This window comes from Hemicordylus capensis, chromosome 2 (genome assembly GCF_027244095.1).
Source record: "Hemicordylus capensis ecotype Gifberg chromosome 2, rHemCap1.1.pri, whole genome shotgun sequence".
Taxonomy (NCBI): domain Eukaryota; kingdom Metazoa; phylum Chordata; class Lepidosauria; order Squamata; family Cordylidae; genus Hemicordylus; species Hemicordylus capensis.
Genome location: NC_069658.1, coordinates 394,375,382 through 394,399,748, shown reverse-complemented (window position 1 = coordinate 394,399,748; position 24,367 = coordinate 394,375,382). Strand labels below are relative to the sequence as shown.

At 45.2% G+C, this 24,367-nt stretch overlaps 1 protein-coding gene across 6 annotated transcripts; it reads right to left on the bottom strand.

Annotated features, from left to right (window-relative positions):
- Nucleotides 1-787: 787 nt before the first annotated feature.
- On the bottom strand, nt 788-24,060 carry SLC25A19 (solute carrier family 25 member 19). Of its 6 annotated transcripts, XM_053299518.1 has the most exons (9): nt 23,865-24,060; nt 22,482-23,358; nt 21,595-21,637; nt 20,022-20,193; nt 18,990-19,145; nt 17,499-17,669; nt 15,689-15,872; nt 14,437-14,567; nt 788-4,466 (listed from the first exon to the last, which is right to left on the bottom strand). In XM_053299518.1, the coding sequence occupies exons 2-9, from the start codon at nt 22,525-22,527 to the stop codon at nt 4,269-4,271; spliced, it is 1,101 nt and encodes a 366-aa protein (XP_053155493.1). In that variant the 5' UTR covers nt 22,528-23,358; nt 23,865-24,060; the 3' UTR covers nt 788-4,268. The 6 variants fall into 6 exon arrangements, with proteins under 6 accessions (XP_053155493.1, XP_053155494.1, XP_053155492.1 ...); XM_053299519.1 differs by lacking the exon at nt 22,482-23,358 and having other exon boundaries at nt 23,865-24,059; XM_053299517.1 differs by lacking the exons at nt 22,482-23,358; nt 23,865-24,060 and adding an exon at nt 23,600-23,645.
- Nucleotides 24,061-24,367: the final 307 nt, after the last annotated feature.

The window sequence follows — 24,367 nt, the reverse complement described above, 5'->3', positions numbered from 1 at the left end:
GTCCTTTCATGCCTCCTGGAGTGATCCAGCTTAGACTGATCTAATTAGACACTACCGTTGGAAGACAAAGTGAACATAGCTGAGCTTCTTTGGTGCATGCAGCAATGGCACTCCCTTCAGTGTCAGTCTGTGAATTTCAGAGCTGATAAAAATATTGTCAGAGGATTTGGGGATTACGTTCTATTTCCATTACACCTGAATACCACCTAGCTAGTGCTCTTTTTTTAATCTAACCTGAGGACTGCGAACTTTTCAACCATCCCCTGCTGCTGAACTTTTAACCGCTGCTTGATGTGCAGATGTTAGCCAGTGAGTGAAACTTTTCACATCAAGGTACAAATCAAAGTAAAGAACATACCAGTCCTGCTTTTTCTTGTCAGTTGGCAACCTTTAGAACATAAGAGCGGCCCTGCTGGATCAGGCCCAAGGCCCATCTAGTCCAGCATCCTGTTTCACACAGTGGAACCTTTTATAACTCATAACCTACATTTTCAGTCACCAAAGGGGGCTTCATACAAGGCATTTTATACTTGGTAATGGAATCTCAAATTCAAAACATACAAGATTTTTTAAAAAGTATGGTGCCGATGATAAAGCATCTTACACTGTGTGCAAGACCAACTTTCCCTTAAGAAAAAGTGTGTACCGATCTTTTCCAGGATCGGTTTGTGATGGGGGTGGGGGTGTTTGTAAGGTGTTTCTTCACTGGAGCTCTCAAAAAAAGGTGGTAATTTCTCTCTCTCTCACACACAAACACACTCACACACAAAACCAGGGACTTGACTGATATGTGCTAAGTATGTTTATTATATTTCTTCCAAGAAAAGCAGATGTTCCATACAGAATGAAAAACTGAGGCTGGTCCAAATTCTTAAAGGGTCCTGTGCTTAAGAAAGATATTTTTATATGACTAGAAATGCTGCAAGGGATTAAGTTTTGACGTAATTTGAAAAATAAATATTAGTTCAGTAATAAATCCTGAAACATTTTCCCTTTTTCACAACCACACAAGTTCTCTCTGCATGCATCCTGAAATGCAAAATCCTAAATGTGCAAATCAGATAAGCAATTGGAAATGAACATAATACAGTACATGCATTAGAGATATTGGAGTAGAGTTCTTAACAATGGAGGTCCTAAATACTCTAGCTTCCAATGTGTTTTTTTGGGTGGGCTATTAGCTATTAGCGTTAGGAGACCTGGTAAACCTCTGGGATCTAAGGCTCTACTTAGTAAAGTGCATCTTGATATGGAGGTGGCATAAGGCACGAGATTCAATTAAACCTACACAACCCAGCAGTTTGGAGGTTGAGCTGTAGGGCACAGGCCTGTGTCAGGGGATAAACCAATTTATTCATAAACTCTAGTCTAGAGATACATATCAGCAAGTGAACCAATGGTCTCTTCCGAGTTTCTTTAGGTTGCTGTTGACACATCAGAACCAGACATGAGAGTGGCTTTGGAGACTATTAAAGAAGTCTCCTCCTTCTCCCTGTGGTCAGATTTACATGTCTTTGATGCAAAGATAGTTTGCGCATCAGACCATGGGAAAGATGTACAAGTTCCTCTTTCAGCATTACAAGAAATGTCACCTGCTGAATGTGAAAGTGACCACACTTTGGGCTGGTTTCTTCACTGACCCCCAAATCTGTTCTGAGAGCAAACTACATATTACCTTGCCAATATGACTGTGGTAATGTGCATGGATGGGTGAGGTGGGAGATTTACAGGGAAGAATCAGTGTGTGAGTGGTAGGTTGCATTTTAATCTTCCCTCTACCAATTCTCCCCCTGCAACCTCTCCCACCAGGCTATTTCCCCCACTGTGCCAGCCTCATTCCAAAGCTTGTCTGGGGGGAAAACAAGCAAAACAAATCAAGGGGGAGAGGTTGCAGGGAAAGGATTAAGCATCTCCCACCTTCCAATTCTCCTCTGTGCACCCCCACCTCCACATTAATAGTACAAGTTTGGGAACTTGCACTTGCCCTGTTATATGTCATTCCACCCCTACAAAATGCTGTGAAAGAGTTTGTATTAATTTGTCAGTCCAGATCTTTGAAGGCAAAAGGAAGGAAGGACTGCAAAAAACAGCCTGTCCAATGTAAACATTTCAGAACCTTTGTTTTCGGTGTTCATAATTCAAAGGTTAGACAGTCCATCTTTTCCAGCCATACAAAGTAGCTGGAATATGAATCTCACATGACTTATTGCATATGGCAATTAAATAAAAGTGCATGAAAGAAAGAACCCTGTCCTGCAGATCAAAGAAGTACAAGGTGATCAGAAAGTCTTTCCCATTTCTATTTCTATGCTCCTCATAGAACTTGAGCTCTACTGATCCAGCGTGATCTGCCTGCCTCAGAAATAAGATCAGCCCTGCTTGCTTTGAAGATTATGCAAGAATGCCTTTCATACAATGGCAGAAATTAAGTGCTCTTGTCTTCAGACCAAATACCTTGCTTATACCAGGTCTTGTGCTGTGGGACTTAACATGTCCCCACCTGCTTTCCTTCTCAGGTTGGCAGTGATGACCCAGTATGAAGGGAGATCATAGGCTGGAAGGCGGACCAGCTTGCTTAGGATATGTGCTGGGTAGTTTGCTTCAGATCCCAGCCCAGACAGCTCCTCGACTTGGGAGGATGGAGGGACTTCATTCTCCCCCTCACCAAACTACTGGGACATGCTTCTGCAGTACATGCTCCACTTAGGCTATAGTGTCTTGCAAAAATGTTACTCTCCATACACTCTTGTTGCAGTCTGCTCCTAACTAGAAAAAAGCTTCTGGCCATAGAATGAAGAGAGAACTAGGACTACTGCAACTGCCTATACCTCTTATAGCAGACAAAATGAATTAGCATCAGTGCATCCAGTTTATTAGGATGGAGCCTCCAAGCAAACCTACTTAAATACTACTATGCAGTGCCATTTTCATTAAAAATTGCCAACACACCAGTGAGTTGGTACTTGGATTCTCTCCTTCAAGAACACAGCAGCAATCCTTAGCACACCAGTACCCTGGACATAGTCTAAATGACTGACACGATTCTGAGCTGATGATTTTAGAGCAGCAATTAAAATGTTGCATTTTTTAAAATGTGGGGGTGGGGATGAGGGTGAACCTCCAAGAAGATTTTTTTTTAAAATGCTGTATATTAGAATTAATAGGCATTTTCTTCATTATTTAAGACAGTTCAAAACTAAAAGGCTGTGATGCATCCAGAAGGCAATTTCCCATAGTTTAGATTCAATAGTTGTGAGTTACAGCTAGAGTGCAGAAATTGGCACTCTAAAAATATGGGTGATTTGTTTTGTGGGTCTAGTGTATGACTATATTGGCTGCAGTTTGGACAAGCAGTCCACATGTGTCTGTGTGGGGAGGAAAGTGGGATCACCAAGGAACCTACTAGCTCCAAGGGAAGATGACTAGTGGGAGTAAGTCTGCTCTTCTTCAGAACTGCCAGACAGATGTACCCCAAGGCAGCTATGAGGGCTTGCTTTCATTTCGAGCATGTTAGGTAAACAACTTTTTCAGAGGTTGAAATGATGCTCTTATACACCAAGAGGCAAGGGCAGGGATTGGAAATGACATGGCAACCAATGTTCAGGCTGCAGCAGTGACACTGCCCGTGCTGAGCCACCAGCGTAGCCCACTAGCAGGCAAGTGCTCCCTCCACAGAAGTAGTGTGAGTGCCGGGGTGCAGCAGGAGTCATGCCGCTCTAGCTTACCATAAGCACTAGAAAGGGGCAATGCTGGGGGAGCCCGGCTAGCAACTATGTCAACTGCAGAGCAATCGGAGGAAGACTGTGTCCCTGGAGTGTTGAAGGGGATGCCAGCATGTCACCTGGAGCTGATTCAGAGCAATCAGAACAGTACCAGTCCTGAGAGGATGGAAAAGCTTTGCAGATGGAGGGAAAGCAAACCAAACACTCCCCACTATTTTGAATGGACGTAGCTAGGTTAGAGAGCCTCAGTGGTGATACCTGTCAAACTCCTCCCAGGCTTAACATGGCTGTTGCTTGAGAGACATGACAGGAGGCACTCGGTGCCACAGCCGCAGGCAGAAAGAACAGGCCACAATGCTCTTGGCAGAAACTCCTGAGGACCAGCTCCTTCTGTTTGGGCCGAGTGCCTTAGCAGCGTGCAAGCTGGGCTTTGGCAAAGAGACCATCTCCTCTACCCCACTTTCCTCCCACCCCCAAAATACAACGGCAAGTCATGAAGAATTATGTTTCCACCATGTTCACGGTGGACAGCAGCTCTCGCTTGCATCAGCCTTTCTGCTTCTTTGAGTCGGAGTCCTTCAGGGCACGGAAGAGACTGCAGAACAGCTCATACCAGAAAAAGGTGAAGCCTGTTGCAAATGCAGCCTTCAGTAGGCTTGGGGAGAGGCCCTTGAAGAACCCGCTGGTTCCCTCAGTCTGTGCAATCTGCCGGGCACAGTCCACTAAACCACTGTATGTCTGCACCTGAAGAAGGAGAGAGGGGTGAGTAACAGCACACATTCTGTTCCTAAGAGAAGTCTTCTGCACGTTGTAGGGCTAGCTCACCCCTGAGGCATCAAGTGGCATCTGTGTCGGGGCAGTATGTGCGAGAACCCTGCCCTGCCCCCATCCCCCACGGATATCATCACATTTGCCTGCCACTTTTGCTCCCAGGCTCCAGGCTGCTCCCCTCTATCCTCTCCCCACAACTTGTATCCCAATCCCGCTTTCTGATGCCAACACCATCATCACCAGGTCAGGTCAGCCCCGCTATTCTCTCTCATGCACCCTTCGCCCATCTCTTGGCTGCCTAACCTTCTGGACATGCCGGGGATTTAAACTACAAGCCAGCAGTGGAGGCGGCAGCAGCAAGGGAGGCGAGGATGGAGCTTCCAGCACAAAGTGGCAGTTTCTGCGTGCTGCTGCCACTTCAGTAGCTGGGTTGATTTTTCATTCGCTCTCCCCACCCCCAATCTTTAACCAACAGGTTTATGCACTTCGTCTGTTCCATTTCAGGAGCAAAGCAAAGTGCACAAGCCTGTTGGTGAAAGGCATGGGGACCGGGGGTGGGGGAGAAAGCGGGAGAAAAAGCAACCCTGTTAGCGAAACGGCAGGAAGAAGAGGAAGCCAACACTGTGTGCTAGAAGCTCGGTCGTTGCCTCCTGCCTCCACCGCTAACTTGTAGTTTAAAACCCTGGCGTGCCCAGAATGTATGCAGCATGCCAAGGGAAACACGGTTCTCCCCAGCCGCCCGTTGCTGATGTTGATGGCAGGGGGCATGGCCAGTGGCATCTTAGTATTGTTTCAAGCAATGCAAGCCTTTGAGCCACCATTGTATGTTTCTCTGCAAAGCACAAGAAGAATAAACAAATACAAGAAGCTGGAAGAATTCATTCAAGATCTGGATGAGGAATTGAGACTCTCAAAACTGTCATCTAGAACTCTGTCCTGAGGAATGTAGTCAAAACCAGGGCTCAGATTACAGTGGGCCAGATTCCCCAGCCTCCTTATTCTTTGTACCACCACCACCCCAGAGTTTTGGGCACTTCCAAAAATGGAATACAACGCAACAACTCAATGTATATAGATGTGGGTGATTCGATCATTAGAGGTATAGAGAGATGGGTTTGTGACCCGTGTGTTGACCGCACAGTGACTTGCCTGCCTGGTGCAAAGGTATCTAGATAGGCTCTTAGGCAGTGCTGGGGAGGAGACAGCTGCCGTGGTGCACGTCGGCACCAACGATGTGGGGAAATGTAGTTGGGAGGTCCTGGAAGCCAAATTTAGGCTGATAGGTAGTGTATTGAAGTCCAGGACCCCCAAGGTAGCATTCTCAGAAATGCTACCTGTTCCACACGTAGGTACAGTGAGACATGCAGAGCTGAGGGGTTTCAATGCGTGGATGAGACGTTGGTGCCGGGAGGAGGGGTTTAGATTTGTTAGGCACTGGGATATATTTTGGGGCAAGCAAGGCCTGTACAAAAGGGACGGGCTGCACTTGAACCAAGATGGAACCAGACTGCCGGCACTTAAAATCAAAAAGGCTGCAGAGCAGCTTTTAAAATGACGCTTGGGGAACATCCGATGGGAGCTGGACAGTATCCTGTTCGGCAAAAGCCATCCTTTAAAGTGTGAGGGTGCAAAGGATTCAGATAAAAAAGAAAGGGACAGAGCAGAACCGCATAAAGAGCAGACGGGACCCTGTGCCCGCTGGTCAAAGAGTCAAAAGAAAGACAGCACACATCAGGGGAGAGATTCAGTGTATAGGTGCTTATATGCCAATGCCAGAAGCCTCTGAGCCAAGATGGGTGAGCTGGAGTGCTGGGTTGCTAACGCAGAAATAGATATAGTGGGCATAACAGAAACATGGTGGAACTGTGAGAACCAGTGGGACACTGTTCTCCCTGGATATAAACTCTATAGAAAGGACAGGGAGGGGCGCCTTAGCGGTAGAGTAGCACTGTATGTTAGAGAAGGCATAGAATCTAACAAGCTAGAAAACCTGGGTGGACTGGAGTCCTCCACAGAAACCCTGTGGGTGACAATACAAGGCCTGAAAGGGAACGTGCTACTGGGGACGTGCTATCGCCCTCTGGATCAAAACGCTGACAGTGACTAGGAGTTGCAGCAGGAAATCAGGGAGGCGTCAAGGAGAGGCAGGGCTGTAATCATGGGTGACTTCAATTACCCACACATAGACTGGGGAAATTCAGTCGGGTCATGACAAAGAGGTCAGATTTCTAGATAAGCTAAATGACTGTGGTCTAGAACAGTTGGTCTTGGAACCAACCAGAGTGAGGGCGACCTTGGACTTAATCCTGAGTGGCACCCAGGACCTGGTGCACAATGTCAGTGTCATCGACCCTTTAGGGAACAGTGACCATAGTGCTGCGATCAAATTCAGCATACACGCGGGGAGAGAATCACCAAGGAAGTCTAACACAGACATTTTGAATTTCAGAAGAGGAAACTTCTCCAAAAGGAGGCGTATGGTGAAAAGAAAGCTGAAAGAGAAAATCAGGAGAGTCACTTTGCTCCAGAGTGCATGGAGTTTACTCAAAACCACAATACTAGAAGCCCACTTAGATTGTATACCCAAAAGGAGGAAAGGTACCACTAAGTCCAGGAGGATGCCAGCATGGCTAACGGGTATCATCAAGGAAGCCATAAAAGGGAAGAAGACTTCCTTCCGAAATTGGAAGGCCTGTCCAAATGAAGAGAACAGAAAGGAACACAAACTCTGGCAAAAAAAATGCAAGGTGACAATAAGGGAGGCAAAAAGAGAGTTTGAGGAACATTTAGCCAAAAGTATCAAGGGGAATAACGAAAACTTCTTTAAATACATCAGAAGCAGGAAACCTGCCAGGGAGGCGGTTGAACCATTCGACAATGAGGGAGTGAAAGGGATTATTCAGGAGGATATGGAGGTTGCAGAGAAGCTAAATGAGTTCTTTGTGTCCGTCTTCATGGCAGAGGATACTGAGCATATACCTGTTCCTGAACCAGGCTTTTTAGGGATGGAGAATAAAGAACTGTGTCAGATAGAAGTGACAAGAGATGATGTTCTAAACTGTCTGGAAAAACTGAAAACTAACAAATCACCAGGGCTGGATGGCATCCATCCAAGAGTCCTCAAAGAACTCAAATGTGAAATTGCTGACCTCCTTGCTAAAATATATAGCTTACCCCTGAAACTGGGCTCTGTACCAGAGGACTGGAGAGTAGCCAATGTAACACCAGTTTTCAAAAAGGGATCCAGGGGCGATCCAGGAAATTACAGGCCGGTTAGCTTAACGTCCGTTCCAGGCAAATTGATGGAAAGCATCCTCAAGGATAAAATTGTAAAGCACATAGAAGAACAGGCCCTGCTGGGAGTGAACCAGCATGGCTTCCGGAAAGATAAATCTTGCCTCACCAATCTTTTGGAGTTCTTTGAGAGTGTAAACAAGTGTGTGGATCAAGGTGATCCAGTTGACATAGTATATCTGGACTTCCAAAAAGCTTTTGACAAAGTTCCTCATCAAAGACTCCTGAGGAAACTTAGCAGTCATGGGATAAGGGGACAAGTACATGTGTGGATTGCTAACTGGTTGAAAGACAGGAAACAGAGGGTAGGTATAAATGGAGAGTTTTCACAATGGTGGGAAGTAAGAAGTGGGGTCCCCCAGGGATCTGTACTGGGACTGGTGCTTTTTAATTTATTCATAATTGATCTAGAAGCAGGAGTAAGCAGTGAGGTGGCCAAATTTGCAGATGATACCAAACTCTTTCGGGTAGTGAAATCCAAAACGGATTGTGAGGAGCTCCAAAAGGATCTCTCCAAACTGGGGGAGTGGGCGATAAAGTGGCAAATGCTCTTCAATGCTGGCAAGTGTAAAGTGATGTACATTGGGACAAAAAAACCCAACCTCAAGTATAAGCTGATGGGATCTGAGCTCTCGGTGACTGACCAGGAGAGGGATCTTGGGGTTGTGGTGGACAGCTCGTTGAAAGTGTCGACTCAATGTGCGGCAGCTGTGAAAAAGGCCAATTTCATGCTAGGGATCATTAGGAAGGGGATTGACAATACAACGGCTAATATTATAATGCCCTTATACAAAACTATGGTACGACCACACTTGGAGTACTGCGTACAATTCTGGTCACCATATCTAAAAAAGGACATTGTAGAACTGGAAAAGGTGCAGAAGAGGGCAACCAAGATGATCAGGGGCCTAGAGCACCTTTCTTACAAGGCAAGGCTACAAAACCTGCGGCTTTTTAGTTTAGAAAAAAGATGACTGCGGGGAGACATGATAGAGGTCTATAAAATCACGCATGGTGTAGAAAAAGTGGATAGAGAGAAATTCTTCTCCCTCTCACATAACACTACTAGAACCAGGGGTCATCCCATAAAATTGATTGCCGGGAATTCTAGGACCAACAAATGGAAGTACTTTTCCACACAATGCAGAATCAACTTGTGGAATTCTCTGCCACAAGATGTGGTGACAGCCAGCGACCTGGATGGCTTTAAGAAGGGTTTGGATAACTTCATGGAGGAGAGGTCTATCAACGGCTACTAGTTGGAGGGCTGTGGGCCACCTCCAGCCTCAAAGGCAGGATGCCTCTGAGTACCAGTTGCAGGAGAGTAACAGCAGAAGAGAGGGCATGCCCTCAACTCCTGCCTGTGGCTTCCAGCAGCATCTGGTGGGCCACTGTGTGAAACAGGATGCTGGACTAGACGGGCCTCCTTGGGCCTGATCCAGCAGGGCTGTTCTTATGTCCCATAACTATTGTTCTCTCAGCGGTTCACAAAGTAAAACAAACAAACAAACCACAAAAACAAGAATACACAACTGAAAACTAAATAGAAACATTTTTTTAAAACCTGGGTGAACAAAAAAGTCTTTACCTGGTATCTAGAAACACAGCGATGATGCTAGGCAAGCCTCTCTGGGGAAGCTATTTCATAAACAGGGTGCCACCACCAAGGCCTTCTCCCTAGTAGACACCGACCTCACCTCATTTGGCAGAGACACTTGGAACAGGGCCTCTGTAGAGGCAGGCACATATGGGATAAGGTGCTCTTTCAGATAACTTGGCCTCAAGTCATTTAGGGCTTTAAAGGTTCAAACCAACACTTTGAATTAGGCTCTGAAACAGATCTTTAGTGCATATAAGTGGTCATCCCTTTGGAGGAGCCATTTTGAGGGACAGTGAGGGCGAGGGCGAGGTTTCCTGGCCCAAGAATTCACATGTGGGTGGGGATTCAATAGTGTGGCTTCTGCTTAATTAGTCCTGGGTGAGATTGCATTATAATGTGTCTGGTCTTATCTGGAGATGGGAAGACAGCGGGTGGCAATTCTGATTATGAGGCGGCAATTCCGGTGGTGGTGGGGAACAGAAAAAGTAACATTGGCAGGTCAGTGGGTCATTACAGGGGAAGGGAAATCAGTAATCTAATAGCTGTTTCCCCTTCCAGCTGTCCTGCCAGCTCTTTGACCTTGGGGAGCAGTGCCAACCACCCTTGGGAGCTCATCTTGCTCCTTTGTAATGCCAGGTCAGTCCAGAACAAATCAGAAACCATCTGTGATCTGATTCTGGATGAAGGCACTGACCTGGTATTATTTATTTATTTATCTATCAAATTTATATGCCACCCAAACTGTCGTCTCTGGGCAGTTAACAGTAACATAAAACATATATACAAACTTAAAACTGAACAATTTAAAATCAAACACAAAACCTACAAATTTTAAAAAGCTGAAAAAGCATGGGTGTTTGTTTTCTAAAAATTGCCAGAGATGGGGAGGAGCGTATTTTAGTAGGGAGCGCATTCCACAATCTCAGGGCAGCACAATTTCAGGGTATGTATTATGGAGACTTGGTTGAGGGAGACTGGTGGTCCGGTCTGGTCCCAGCTTCTCCCTCCAGGGTACTCTATTGAGGAGCAGGTGAAGGACCATGGGTGGGGAGGTGGAGTGGCTGTGGTCTATAAGAATAACCTCCCCCTTACCAGGATCCTTACTGAAGTGTCAGACCATATTGAATGTGTGTTCTTAAGTTTGGGGACTAGGGATAGATTGGGACTTCTGTTGGTGTACTGATCACCCCGCTGCTCAACAGAGTCCCTGACTCAGCTGACAGACTTGGTCTCGGGCTTGGTGTTGGAGTCCCCCTGGCTTGTAGTGCTGGAGGACTTCAATGTTCATTTCGGGACCAATTTGTCCGGGGCAGTTCAGGAGTTCATAACAACTGGATAGGCCCATGACAACTATGGGCCTATCCCAAGTGGTCTCGGGATCAATGCACATTGCTGGTCACATGCTTGATTTGGTCTTTCACTCTGATAAGGTAGTGTTCCGTGGGTGGTAGCTCCTGTGACTTCCCCATTGTGATGGACGGATCACCATCTGGTTAAGGTTGAACTCACAAGCACTTCCCACCTTCACAGGGCTGAAGGACCTATTAGGATGGTCCACCTGAGAAGGTTATTGGATCCAATAGGATTCCAAGAAGCCCTGGAAGGATTTAGTGTTGGCTCTGCCGGCAATCCTGTTGATGCTCTGGTAGAGAACTGGAACAGAAAACTCACCGGGGCACTAGACACAATTGCTCCTTCTCTAACCCGCTTCAAAATTGGCCCTTTGGTATACAGAAGAACTACAGGGGCTGAAGCGGCAAGGTAGATGACTGGAGCGCAAGTAGAGAAAGACTACATTCAGATCTGACAGATTGCAACATAAAGTACATTTGAGATCTATGCTCAGGCAATACACTCCGCAAAGAAGCGATTCTTTTCTGCCCGTATTGCATCCGCAAGTTCATGTCCGGCGGAGTTATTCAGGGTTGTGAGAGGGCTAGTATGTGCCCCTCCTCCTTTGAATCAGAATCTGGAACCATCAATTACCCGCTGTGACGTGTTTAATGAATTCTTTGTGGGGGGAAATCTCTCATATTTAGGTTGACTTAGACTCATTCTCCACAATTACTTCAATGTCTGATGTGGAGGTGTCCAGTGACTCCTCTTGTGTGGTTAGGTTGGATCAGTTCCAGTTTATGACTTCTGAGGACGTGGATGAGCTGCTTGGAGCAGTGTAGCCTACCACCTGTTCTCTTGACCCTTGGCTGACATGGTTTAGAATATCCGGCAGGGAGGTTGTTGTAGGAGGCCTGGTAGAGATCATAAATGCTTCTCTGAGGGAGGGCAGGATGCCTCCTTGTCCTAAGGAGGCAATCATTAGACCACTTCTGAAGAAGCCTGCCTTGGATCCCTCAGAGTTGAGTAACTACAGGCCTGTCTCCAACCTTCCGTGGCTGTGCAATGTGACTGAGAGGGTGGTGGTCTCCCAGCTCCAGAGAGTCTTGGAGGAAAACTGATTATCTAGACCCATCTCAGACTGGCTTTCGGGCAGGCTATGGGGTGGAGACTGCCTTGGTCAGCCTGAAGGATGATCTCCAATTGGGAATTGACAGAGGAAGTGTGACTCTGTTGGTCCTTTTGGACCTCTCGGTGGCCTTTGATACTATCAACCATAGTATCCTTCTGGAGCAGCTGAGGGGGTTGGGAGTGGGGGGCACTGCTTTGCAGTGGTTCCCCTCCTACCTTTTGGGCAGGTGTCCCTTTTGGGATGGTGTCCCTTGGAGACTGCTGTTCTTCAAAATCTGAACTTTTGTATGGTGTCCCTCAGGGCTCTGTCTTGTCTCCAATGTTGTTTAACATCTACATGATACTGCTGGGCGATATCATCAGGAGATTTGGTGCAGGGTGCTATCAGTATGCCGATGACACCCAAATCTACTTCTCGATGTCAACAACATCAGAAGAAGGCATAAACTCCCTAAATGCCTGCCTGGAGGCGGTGATGGGCTGGATCAGGGATAACAAACTGAGGCTGAATCCAGATAAGATGGAGGTACTCATTGTGCAGGGTCAAAACTCGGGAGATGAGTTTGGTCTGCCTGTTCTGGATGGGGTCACACTTCCCTAGAAGGAACAGGTATGCAGTCTAGGGGTGCTTCTGGATCCAAGCCTCTCCCTGGTGTCCTGGCTTGAGAAAGTTGCCAGAAGTGCCTTCTATCAGCTTCAGCTGACACGCCAGCTGCATCTGTTTCTTGAGATAAACGAACTCAGAACAGTGGTACATATGCTGGTAACCTCCAGACTGGATTACTGTAATGCGCTCTATGTGGGGCTGTCTTTGTATGTAGTCCTGAAACTACAGCTGGTTCAGAATGCAGCAGCCAGGTTGGTTTCTGGGTCATCTTGGAGAGACCATATTACTTCCGTATTGAAAGAGCTACACTGGCTGCCGATAAGTTTCTGGGCAAAATATAAGGTTTTGGTTATCCTCTCTAATAAAACGCTTGGTGTCCGTCCGTGGACGGACACCAAGCGTGTGTTCATGCCTCCCTTGGCGGTTCTGGGCATGCGCGGAACAGGCCGCGGCAGAAACGAAGGCAGGGAACAGGTGGCCATGTTCGGCGGCCAGAAGCGGCCACCCCGAAGAAGCCAGTGAAGCCCGGCTGAGGTGGTGGCGGAGCCGCCGCCGAGGCCTGGGGGCGCCAACACGGACAGGCACCTGGGAGACCTTGGGGCACTTGCCACAGCCGATAACCGCCCTCCCGCCCTCCCAGCTGCCCGACCTCCCCTTCCCCGCACCCCCCCAAGGATTAAGGGCCTCTGCGGCCGCCGCCACAGCCGATAACCGTCCTTCGCCGCCCAAGCACCAGTTCAGGAAGAGGCTTAGCACAGAGAGGCGCTCTGTCCGCGAGCTCCTCTCTTCACCTTTGGAAAACATGCTTTCACTTCGCCCGGCTGCTGCGGGCTGACGGGTGAGGACGGCTCGGGCAGCTGGGAGGGCGGAAGGGTGGTTTTTGGCTGTGGCGGCAGCCATGGAGGCCCTTAGTCCTTTGGGGGGGTGCGGGGAAGGGGAAGTCGGGCAGCTGGGAGGGCAGGAGAGCGAATTTGGGCCCCTTCCCCTCCTAGCGCCCGTTATTCAACGGGCTAAAATTTACTTGTAACATATAAAGCCCTAAATGGCTTGGGCCCTGGGTATTTAAGAGAACTTCTTCTTCAGAAACGGGCCTTCTCCACTGCTGCCCCAAAGCTTTGGAATGAGCTCCCTGATGAAATAAGAGCTTCTCCATCTCTGACAAAAAAACAAAAATCTTTAAAGACACATCTGTTCACCCAGGCTTTTAATCAAATTCTGTTTTAATAGTTCTAACATTGTTTTAAAATATTGTTCTAAAATTTTAAATTGTTGAAATGTTTTAACTTTTTGCTGTCATTTATTTTTTAACCAGTGTTTTAATTTTTGTTGCTGTCATTTATTTGTTTTAACTAATGTTTTAACTTTTCTGTTATTTTTTGTTGTAAACCGCCCAGAGACGTGAGTTTTGGGCAGTATACAAATATGTTAAATAATTAATAAACAAACAAACACAAAATATGGCAAGATGGTCCCTAGTGCACTATTATTCCTCTGAAGGAAGTATTGAGGGAAAAGAGCCAAACTATGCAAGGATCTCCATTCTGCTTCACCTCACACAGATGGAATTGGGGCTGGAGATACCACTGACCTACACATGCAGAGAGGGGTTAAAGAGACTGTCAGTCAGGGAGAGAGGTAGGGAGAGAAAAACTGAATATTTTAAAGTAACAAATCTGCAGTTACTTGTACAGTTCTCTAGTCAGACAGTACAGGACCAGGATTGCAGCAAGGTCTGTAACTAACCCCTCCCAGTCTTCTATCTCATGTTCCAAATAAATGGCAAGAAACATTGTATACCACTTACAATATGTGGCTCAAAAGATGCAGTTACAGATAATCCTTTTATTGCTAAGGTATTTCAGAGTTTTTTTAATTCATTATGTGAGACTTGGCTTAGATCATTTTGGGTCTGTGTTAGGTATGCAAGAAGGAAGATGGGGAAAGAAAGGTCTCCTATAGTCTGAACCATCTCTTACCTGCCCAAATGCTTTCCGGGCATGTTCAAAGCCACTGACCTGCAGTCGCTTCTTGAACAGGTCAAAAGGGTAAGTGAGGGTTTTGCTGATGACTCCAGCACAGCTGCCACATACAAGGTTTTTAACACTGACTGAAAAGAAGACAAATGCATCTCAGAACAATAAATGTAATTATTTCACAAAGAGAATAACTGATAATCAGAAAATCCATCACAACACTTGGAGGGGGGAAAGAGCAGAAGACTGCGTGGCATAGGAGAGTAATAAACTATGGATTTTCTTACTCTTAAAACATTTTTACATATAGTGATTTATTTATTTAGTTATTTAATTAGTTAGATAGATTTATATGTCGCCCTACTCCCATAGGACTCAGGGCGGCTTACAAGCAAACATACACAACCACACAATTTCATAAGCATACATCTTACATAGCCTCATAAACCACAACTCCATACAATACTCATTCCACATGACATAATAACCAAGGATTACAAGATGACTCTACGACCAGCTATCTCAGCGACTGAACACCTGGCAGAACATTTCAGTCTTACATGCCTTACGAAAGATCAACAGATCATGGAGAGCTCTGATATTATCTGGGACACCGTTCCATAGAGTCGGGGCCATCACTGAGAAGGCTCTGGCTCTCATTGATTGCAGTTTAATATCCCTAGGGCCCGGGATCACCAAGGCATTACTTGTGGCTGATCTTAGGACCCGGCAAGGGACATATCGAACCAGGCGGTCTTGGAGGTATGGAGGGCCCATACAGTGTATGGCTTTAAATGTTAAGGTTAATACCTTAAACTTAACCCGGGACTCAACAGGCAACCAGTGCAACTGAACGAGCAAAGGTGTTACATGTGCTTGCCAAGGCGCCTTAGTAAGGACCCTGGCCGCTGCATTCTTCACCAGTTGCAATCTCCGAGTTAAGCGCAGTGGCAGCCCTACATAAAGCAAGTTGCAATAATCTAACCTGGAAGTGACCGTCGCATGGCTCACAGTGGCCAAGTCCGGAGGGGACAGATAGGGGGCCAGCCGCCGTATCTGGCGTAACTGAAAGAAGGTTACAACTCTTTGAAGGAAGATTACAACTTTACAGCTCTAATTACATGGCTCCTTGGAGCAACTGTCTAAGGAGGCCTATGTACTTCTTCACGACAGACTGTGCTAAGACGTTTTTTCCACAGTAGCACAGGGGATTCGTCTACTCTTGCTCCCCATCCTGTTCACCCAGAGGACTAACCTGCTGTCTTTCCTTCACTGGGAAGAATCCAGTCATACAGTCTCTTCAGGAGGCCATAGAAGGAAAACTGGAGGCCAGCATAAGGGACAATAGCAATGATGGTAGGGTTGAGTCCCTTATAGAAAGTCAGCAGCCCTTCATTCTGGTACATGCTCACCACAGCGTGGCGGAGGTTCCTGTAAACCTAAAACAATTCAAGGGTGAGCATGTCTCCCAGGCTTGTGATGCAAATGTTGCGCTCCATGCACCAGTGTGTAAATCATTTCCAGCGATGCTCATAACAAGCTTAAGTGTCTTGAAATTCTGAATGGATCCCGTATGGCTGCCTAAGCCTTCCTCAAGATTTTCAGTCACATTTGCCTACCCACAAGTCAGTATACCAATTCTTTGCCAAAACCAAACCCCACCCCAAATTTTATGAGGACATACAATTAACCAAGCAAATTAGCTCATTAACCAAGCTCATTTGCATAAGCTGTATTTATTTGCCTAACTGCTCTGAATGCAAAACCTTCATTTCCTTGATGTAGAAGGGAGGATCTTAGGACACAGAGAATGGATTTTTGTGTTTTAGGAGATCTACCTCCAAAAAGACAGTCTTTTGGCTCCTCAAGCATCCTTTCCTTTATGGTTTGATGCTATCTATCCTTTCTCTCTGCTAGCTTCACTTTTTAGTGCTCAATTCCCTATGAATATTTAAGAGAACACAGAAACATAGGAAGCTGCCATATACTGAGTCTGACCATAGATCCATCTAGCTCAATATTGTCTACACTGACTGGCAGCAGCTTCTCCAAGGTTGCAGGCAGGAATTTCTCTCAGACCTATCTTGGAGATGCTGCCAGAGAGGGGATTTGGAACCTTTTGTGAGATTGCTTTACAGTACACTTCTGTTTCCAAATGCATGTTACCTACATAAGTCACTGTAAGCTACTATTCAAGAGAGAAGTGGAAGGATTTGCTGGCTCATAATGACACAAAGAGTAGTAAACAACTCTAGTTATCTGAAGTTGCAATAGATTCCTGGACGCATTGGTCAGGATGACAACTTTTCAGAGTTATGAGCAAGTACATGTATTTAAAAGTACATGTATTTAAAAGCAAGTACATGTATTTAAAATGTATTTGTAGTTCTGTAGTTTCATTGTCTAGACCATTTATCAAATTTTACAATATATTAACTGCATACACAAACCACCTCCTTCAAATCTAGCCAACAAGCCCTGTGTGTGATCTAATGGGGCGGGGGGAGGTACCAAATGAAGAGCATCAAAAAGCAAGTTTCTCCTTGGAACCATACAAGAACTGAAAGCAAAGCACCACGGAAAAAAGATGTATCCATAGCTAGAAGGATAATACAGCATTAACAGGACTGCTCCATTAACAGACTCTTCCTCAGATCCAAATACCCCTTCTCACTGCTTCAGATCAGCTGTTGCTTTACAGGCCTGTTTCAAGTCCCTCCTCAAGAACCAGATCTTGAGGAAAGTCTTTCCCCATCCACATTTCCCCCCCTTCTTTGCCATTTGAAACTCCCAGTGCCCCTCCTCACTGTTAAACTGACTGCATTCCCCATCTTGCCATGTAATATAGTCAGCAAGTCCTCCAACAGGGACTGTGTCATTTCTGTGTCCTGGACAGCACTTAAATGCTGCACTAAACAAGTATTAAGTGCAATAAATAAAGGATCTCTTCCAAAATCACTGCGAGGACATAATCTAATCTGAAAGAAGAATTTCTAATCTGAATGGAACCAGGAAGTCACACAGCAGAAAAGACAGATGGAAAAGCTCTCTCACCCATTCCTTACCTTTGGCTCGCCTTGGGCAGCCAAGCGGGTACGCAGTGTGTCAAGGGGCTGAACTGCCACAGTGGCAATACAAGCAGAGATGCCTCCACAGACAAACTGCACAGCAAAATCACGGGCGTCATAAGATGTGTCATGGTGTGCCAGCTTTGTCAGGAACTCAAAACTTAGAAACTTGCATAGGGAAGAGAGAGAAAATTGGCACAATTTGGTCTAGTTGAAAAGTCATAGCTGCTACTCTCAGCCTCCCAATCAGTTGAAATCCTGAGCTGAACAGAGTGGAGAATGAAACCGATCAGCTGAAATTCCACCCACCCTCTACATTATACAAGGACACTTTTAAGAATTGAGCTGGAAAACAAAAAACTGAGGATGAAGCCATGATTCATGAATTAAGATGGGACATCTGGACTGAAGATGCTGTGAAGCCCAATCCTATGTATATTTACTCAGAAGTAAGCTCCACTACGTTCAACAAAGCTTCTTCCAAGGAAAGTGTGTATACGACTGCACATTAGTAAAGAGGCTTAAGATTGCTCTGTTTGGCCAATACAAATTCTCTCTTCAGGAATCCTTCCACATTTTCCTTCTTCTACCACCAGGGTATCGAATAAAGCTTTGATTGCCCTTTCCTTATATATTAAGGAGGAACTCAAGTGTCCAATAACAGGTCCATCTGCATACTAACAAGATGTTACTGTGGGCCAACCATTCCACAAGGGAGAGTGGTGGAAAGATCACAGCAACATCATGGCCAGAGCGGGGGCTCAGGACCAAATTGCCACACAACCACAGGACATGAAGGGAGTAGGATATGTTTTAAGGATCAGTTCATTCAGATTCCTTATAAACAGTAGGATTTTATGGACTTTGCCAGAAGTACATAAGCAGTCCCAGATGACAACAAAACTCAGTCTTTGCTAAATCTAATACCTCATTTCAAAGCATACTGCATCATCTTTATTTTATTTGTATTAATGTATTTTATAAATACAATTTATAAATAAATCTTATAAATGTATAAAATAAATTTTATAAACAAATATTTATATACCACTTTTCAACAAAAAAGTTTCCAAAGAGGTTTACATAGAGAAATAAGAAAGAAAGAAAGAAAGAAAGAAAGAAAGAAAGAAAGAAAGAAAGAAAGAAGGATCCCTGTCCCCAAAGGGCTCACAATCTAGAAAGAAATATAAGATAGACACCAGCAACAGTCACTGGAGGTACTGTGCTAGGGCTAGATAGGGCCAGTTTCTCTCCCCCTGCTAAATAAAGATAATCACCACGTTAAAAATGTGTCTCTTTGCCCAGTTAACAGGGCAAAATAACTCTTAACCATAAATAACTCTTAACCATAGCAAATTAATTACAGAAGAATGAAATCAGTTTCTGCTGAAAGGCATCTAGAACAAAACATGGTTGCTGTGTAAGACACTGGAGAAGCTAAAACATGCTCATGTAAAGAGCTAACCCTGAGAATTTCCCAATTCCTACCTGCACACCCCCATAGGTGACTGAGAGGAGCTGAGCTGGGACGTGGCCCTTCCAGAAAGCTGTTAACTGTTCTTCCTGATAAATCCTGCAAATGGCCTGCCAGATACCATGATACTTAGCCTGTGAATTTCTAGGAGAAATTTGCTCTATCTGAAGCTGAAACAAGACAGAAGTTAGTTTTTAATCTTAACATTTGTACTGTAAAATGCTTGAGCAAGACCCACAATTAAAGAGGACCCGGATATAACTGACTCACAGACCAAAGGCTGCACTCCTATACACATTTACTTGGGAATAAATCCCTTTTAAGTCATTGGGACCTAAATCCCAGTAAACATGGACAGGACTGGACTGTAGAGCAAAGACAATAGACTACGGCAGGGTTTATTAACCTTGGGCCCCCAGATGTTGTTGGACTACAACTCCCAGAATCCCCAGCCACAAATCCCCCCCATGTCTGGGGATTCTGGGAGTCCAACAAAATCTGGGGGAAGGTTAAGAAATCCTGGACTAGGACACTGCTATTCACACTATGCTAAGCTAATTATGGAAACAGCACAGAAAAACAACTGAGAGTTAATGCAGAAAGCAAGACAGACACCAAAAGGCTATTCTAATCAGCAAGTTTTGCTCTTAGCTCCCCCCCCCCAAAAAAGCAGTGTTTGTGTGTGTGTGTGTGTGTGTGTGTGTTTAAAATTTAAAATGTATCCAAAAAGATAGTTCCAATGGATCCAATGAAAGCTTCCATCTCAGGGCTAATAGCAACTTTAGGGTTGAATTTTTCATCAATACTGTGTGGTAGGAGAGCAAAGGGTTAAATGTCTGCTGCATATGGTCCTTGTTGGGCCCACCCATGGCTGCTATTTAAGACAAAGAAAAACCACACTCACAGAGCTAAACTACGCATGCATATAATGCACAGTTTTCAATTAGTAATATGGAAAGTGAGGGCCAACTTATATTCTTCCCACTTTTCTTTTGTTAGCCCACTATATATTAGAAAATTGTCTCATGAATTGTAGGAAGCAGTACCTGAAAACGGATCTTTAGGACATCAAAGGGGCTTATCATTACCCGAGTGATCAGCCCAGATGCAGATCCTGCTGCTGCTACTTCCGCTGCTGAAAGGGATATGCACTCGGAATCTGGGTCATAGCCAACCATCCCTCCAGGGTCCACAGGAAACCTTGATATCCATCCACTCCTGTGATGTTGGGGGCAAAAAAAAGAAGAAGAGAGAGTTCCAACTGAGTAGCCTTCTTCAGGCCAGATGGTAGGGTTTACTCTAGGGATGTGCACGAACCTCTTCAGAGGCCCTTTTACGAGCCTCCAAATAGGTTTGAACAGCTGGTGATTCGGCCGGTTCGAAGGCGGGGGGAACACTTTTAAGGGCAGGGGAAGGTGCACTAACCTCCCATCCCTGCCGCCCCGTTCCCTCCTCGGTCCGGAAGTGACCAGAAGTACCCCGTGTGCCTGTGCACGTCAGGCGCGTGCATGTAGCACTTGCTTACGCGCATGCTGGGTGCACATGCATGCCAATGTGCACACGCACGCGGGGTACTTCCAGTCACTTCCAGAATAAGGAGGGAACGGGGCGGCAGGGAAGTATGCTGACACCCCGCCAGATTGGTTTTTAAGAGAGCACTGGCAGAGGAAACGTGGCTGGTGGGGGGATAAGTGCACCCTCTCACACCCTGAAAGGCCCCCCCGCACCTTCGAACCAGCCCCCACAGGTTCTGTGCACATCCCTCGTTTATTCATAAGACAGTGACAAGAGGCAGACAATTTTCCATTTCTGGATACAATACTAGTCAAATCAGTTTCAAAGTTGCAGTTAACTTTTTTCAGTTGACTATCCTTAGAAAGGAAATGTGTGCTGCTGAGTTGTAATATCTTAAATATGTACAAAGATTTTTTTTTAAAAATCCAAGTAAAACTTTGAATTTGTTTGAATATAATATTTGAACCACAATGTGATTTATTTTTCCTTATTCAGATATTTGAGTTCAGCTACTTTTGGCCATTGGAAAAACTGCAGAGGGTACGTACAATCTAAACTGCTCATTCAGACCCCAACTGATGGAGGGAAGATTTCTGCAAACATTTTCCAGAACGTTTTTGCTCTGGAAAACAATATTCTACACATAAACTCTAAGGGTTGAACACGAGTTAGCCATATGAAGCACTGTAGCTGCAAAAAAGGATAATGTGATTTTAGTCTGCATTAACAGAACCACTGTTTTCAAATCACAAGAATAAGAATAAGTTCCACACTAGATAGATCTCAGAGAGAGTACTGTAACCAATTCTGGCCACTGCATTTTAAAAAGGGTAGACAAACTGGAACAGGTTCAGAGGAGGGTAACAAGATCAAGAGTCTGGAAAACAAGTCCTATGCGGAAAGGCTGGGTACAGTAGCAATCTTCAAATACCTGAAGGACTGTCACACAGAAGGGAGCAAAGACTTGTCCTCTGCTTTCCCAAAGGGCACGCCTAGATTCTAATATAGGAGGGTAGATACAGGATTCTTACAGGAGGGTAGATTTCAGCTGAACATTTTAAGAAACTTCTTGGTGGTAAGCAGTTTGATAGTGGAACCAATTACCTGGGCTGGGTGTGAGTCTTGCTGCAGGTCTTCAGATAGAGGCCTTCAAACAGAGAACCAAACATCTATTGGTTGAGATCATGATTTCTTACAGCAAGCAAGAGGTTGGATTAGTTTGTCTAGTACAGAGCCAGTGTAGTGGTTGGAGTGGTGGATTAGGACAGGAGAGACTGGAGTTCAAATCCCCATTCAGGCATTAAACTCACAGAGTGACTCTAGGCCAGTAGCCTACCTCTCAGCCTAACCTACTTCACAGGGTTGTAGTGAGGACAAACATAACCATGTTCGCTGCTCTAGGCTCCTCAGAAGAAAAACAGAGTATAAACATAACAAACAAACAAACAAATAAATAAATGCAAGACCCCTTCAAATCTAGGGACTAAATTAACCAGGCTTATGTACAGGCCCCAGTTAAATTTTATGTGTCCCTCTTTAAGTTAGACTCCAACTTAAGGAGAGCCAAAACCAAAAGAGAGGGCTAGCTTTGAACTTGTCTTGAACATGGTAGAAATAAACCTTGAAGAGGAGAAGTCAGTGATTTGAACCAAGATGCATTACAGACTGGGCCAATTCAGATGAAGACGGCTGTCTACACGTTCTCAGGAGGTCCCTCAATAATCTGTGAGGGGTATTCACTGGAATCACCCTCTACACGTGCTGCAAAACCTTGTTTTAAAAGGGTCCTTTAGTGATGTTGGGGCAGGCACATTCTCTCTGTGGCCCCATGGTTCAGAGGGCCATGTTCATCTGAACCAGACTTTTGTGGTGTTAAAAGAATGGTTAGAAAGGGAGAAGCTGGGACAAGTCAACTCAGCAAACAGAAGTTTAAGATGGGTCCAGCAGCCCGGCCAAAAGAAAAGGTTAAGACTTTGGGTTGGTTCCTTTACCAAAAGAAAGGTTACTGCCCGTGTTTTGGACTGAAACACAGAACATGCCTCTCCAGAAGTCTGTTCTAGGCCCAGGGCCTTTTCACACAACAGGAATGTTTTTGTCAACATCTCAGGATATGTTTATAGGTGAAATGGGAACTCTAATCATGATAGAGCACATTTTCACAGCCTTCTCACAGAATAGCACTTGATGCTTGTGCAGATGGTGAACTCCTGCCACCTTAAACTGTGGGAGGCAATGGTAAATGCCATTGTTACGTCACTAGTTACCTAACAAAACATGTTCCAGCAGGTGCACACAATACTTTACACACCCACATTCCACATAGGTATCAAAATATCAGTTAATAGGCTATTTGAAGAAAGCCCATATTTTCCCCAGAGAAAGTTATTTTGTTTTATAAAAAACCACAAAGAACTGAAATGAAGGTGTGTGATTATACACAACTGATGGATAGTGTGTATTTTCTCACAGGTTTTCTTTTTAATTGATTTTGCATATAGCCATAGGCCACACATCAAATCTCACAATAATACGACAAAACAAAGAGATGCAAGATTGTTAGAAGAATGATTCCAAGGCGGTTAAAATGAAGTGACTCTATCCTGTGAGACTTGTAAAACAAAGAAAAACAAACAGATATTGAAAAAAATGAAGTGACTCAAAGGCAGTTAAAGGAATCATGCCAGTGTAAAGAAAAAATAACCAATGTGAATCAGGTAAAAATTGCAGTTTTCAATTAGAAAATAATAATAATAAAAGGAAGTAGTAGGGGAATATCTTTCTTAGGGCCAACTAAAATGTCACAGAGTAGTGAGAAAGGTTTCAAGCTCCCCAAAACTCTTATTCAGGCTGGATGTTAAGCCCCTCCACCTGCAAAAAAAAAAAAGGGGGGGGGAGAGTTGAAAGTTGCAGCCCTAAAGACCTCACCTTAAGGCTTAGACACGACAGAATTTGGGGTTCTTCTGTCATGTCCCACCCCCTTTTCTGTTTTCTCAACATTCAGTTTGAAGAACAGATCTGGGGAACTCAAAAGCTTGCTTATTAGCATGTGCTTTTAGGTGGCCCTAATAAAGACATTATCCTACTGTTCTCCTGATGCAAATAAACACACCTGCACCCCATTCGGAGGATGAGCAAAAAAAGAGAGAGAGGCGGAAATGCAGCTGAGCATGCTCAGTGTGCATTGCCAACACCACGGGGAAAGTACAACCACCAGACGCTAAACATCCGGGATTGGGCGAGGCGGAGCGGGCAGGGTTTGAGTGTCCCTGAAATTAATCTGCTTTCTAACGTTTTGAAATTAAACCCGGCGTGCCAGAACCCGCCCCATTGCATCGCGACACACTAGAGCCCCTCCCGGGACGGTATCTGCTCACCCCCGCTGCAACGTAGGCTACTTCTCCAAGCGGCAGAAAAGGACAACTGCCAAGAGCAGGCCACAAAACGACCCAAGCTCGTTCCACCTTAGACCCAGCGGCGGGTTTGAAAGACGAACTCACGCTGCCCGCGCATGCAATGACAGCCGCTTGGCCTTCTGGGAAATGTAGTCCACAGTGGACTATAGGCGTTCCCTTTAGCAATACTACAGCCAAGGAGAAAAGTTAAAACGGAGAGTAAATAGAAGGCGAAGCTGGCATAGCAGCGGTTCATTATTTATAGGCCCATCGTAGCCAGAACATATGCTGTATTTCTTCACTACTTAAAATGGAATTTCATAAATAGTATTTGTGTAATACTTTTGAGTGTGTAAAGCGCACCATCTCTCTCTTTCTCTCTCTCTCTATATATATATATAACAACTCCTCTATGAAGAAACTAACTATTTATTATCCCCATACTGCAGCTGGGCAGCTGAGGTTAAGAGGGAGTGGCTTTCTTA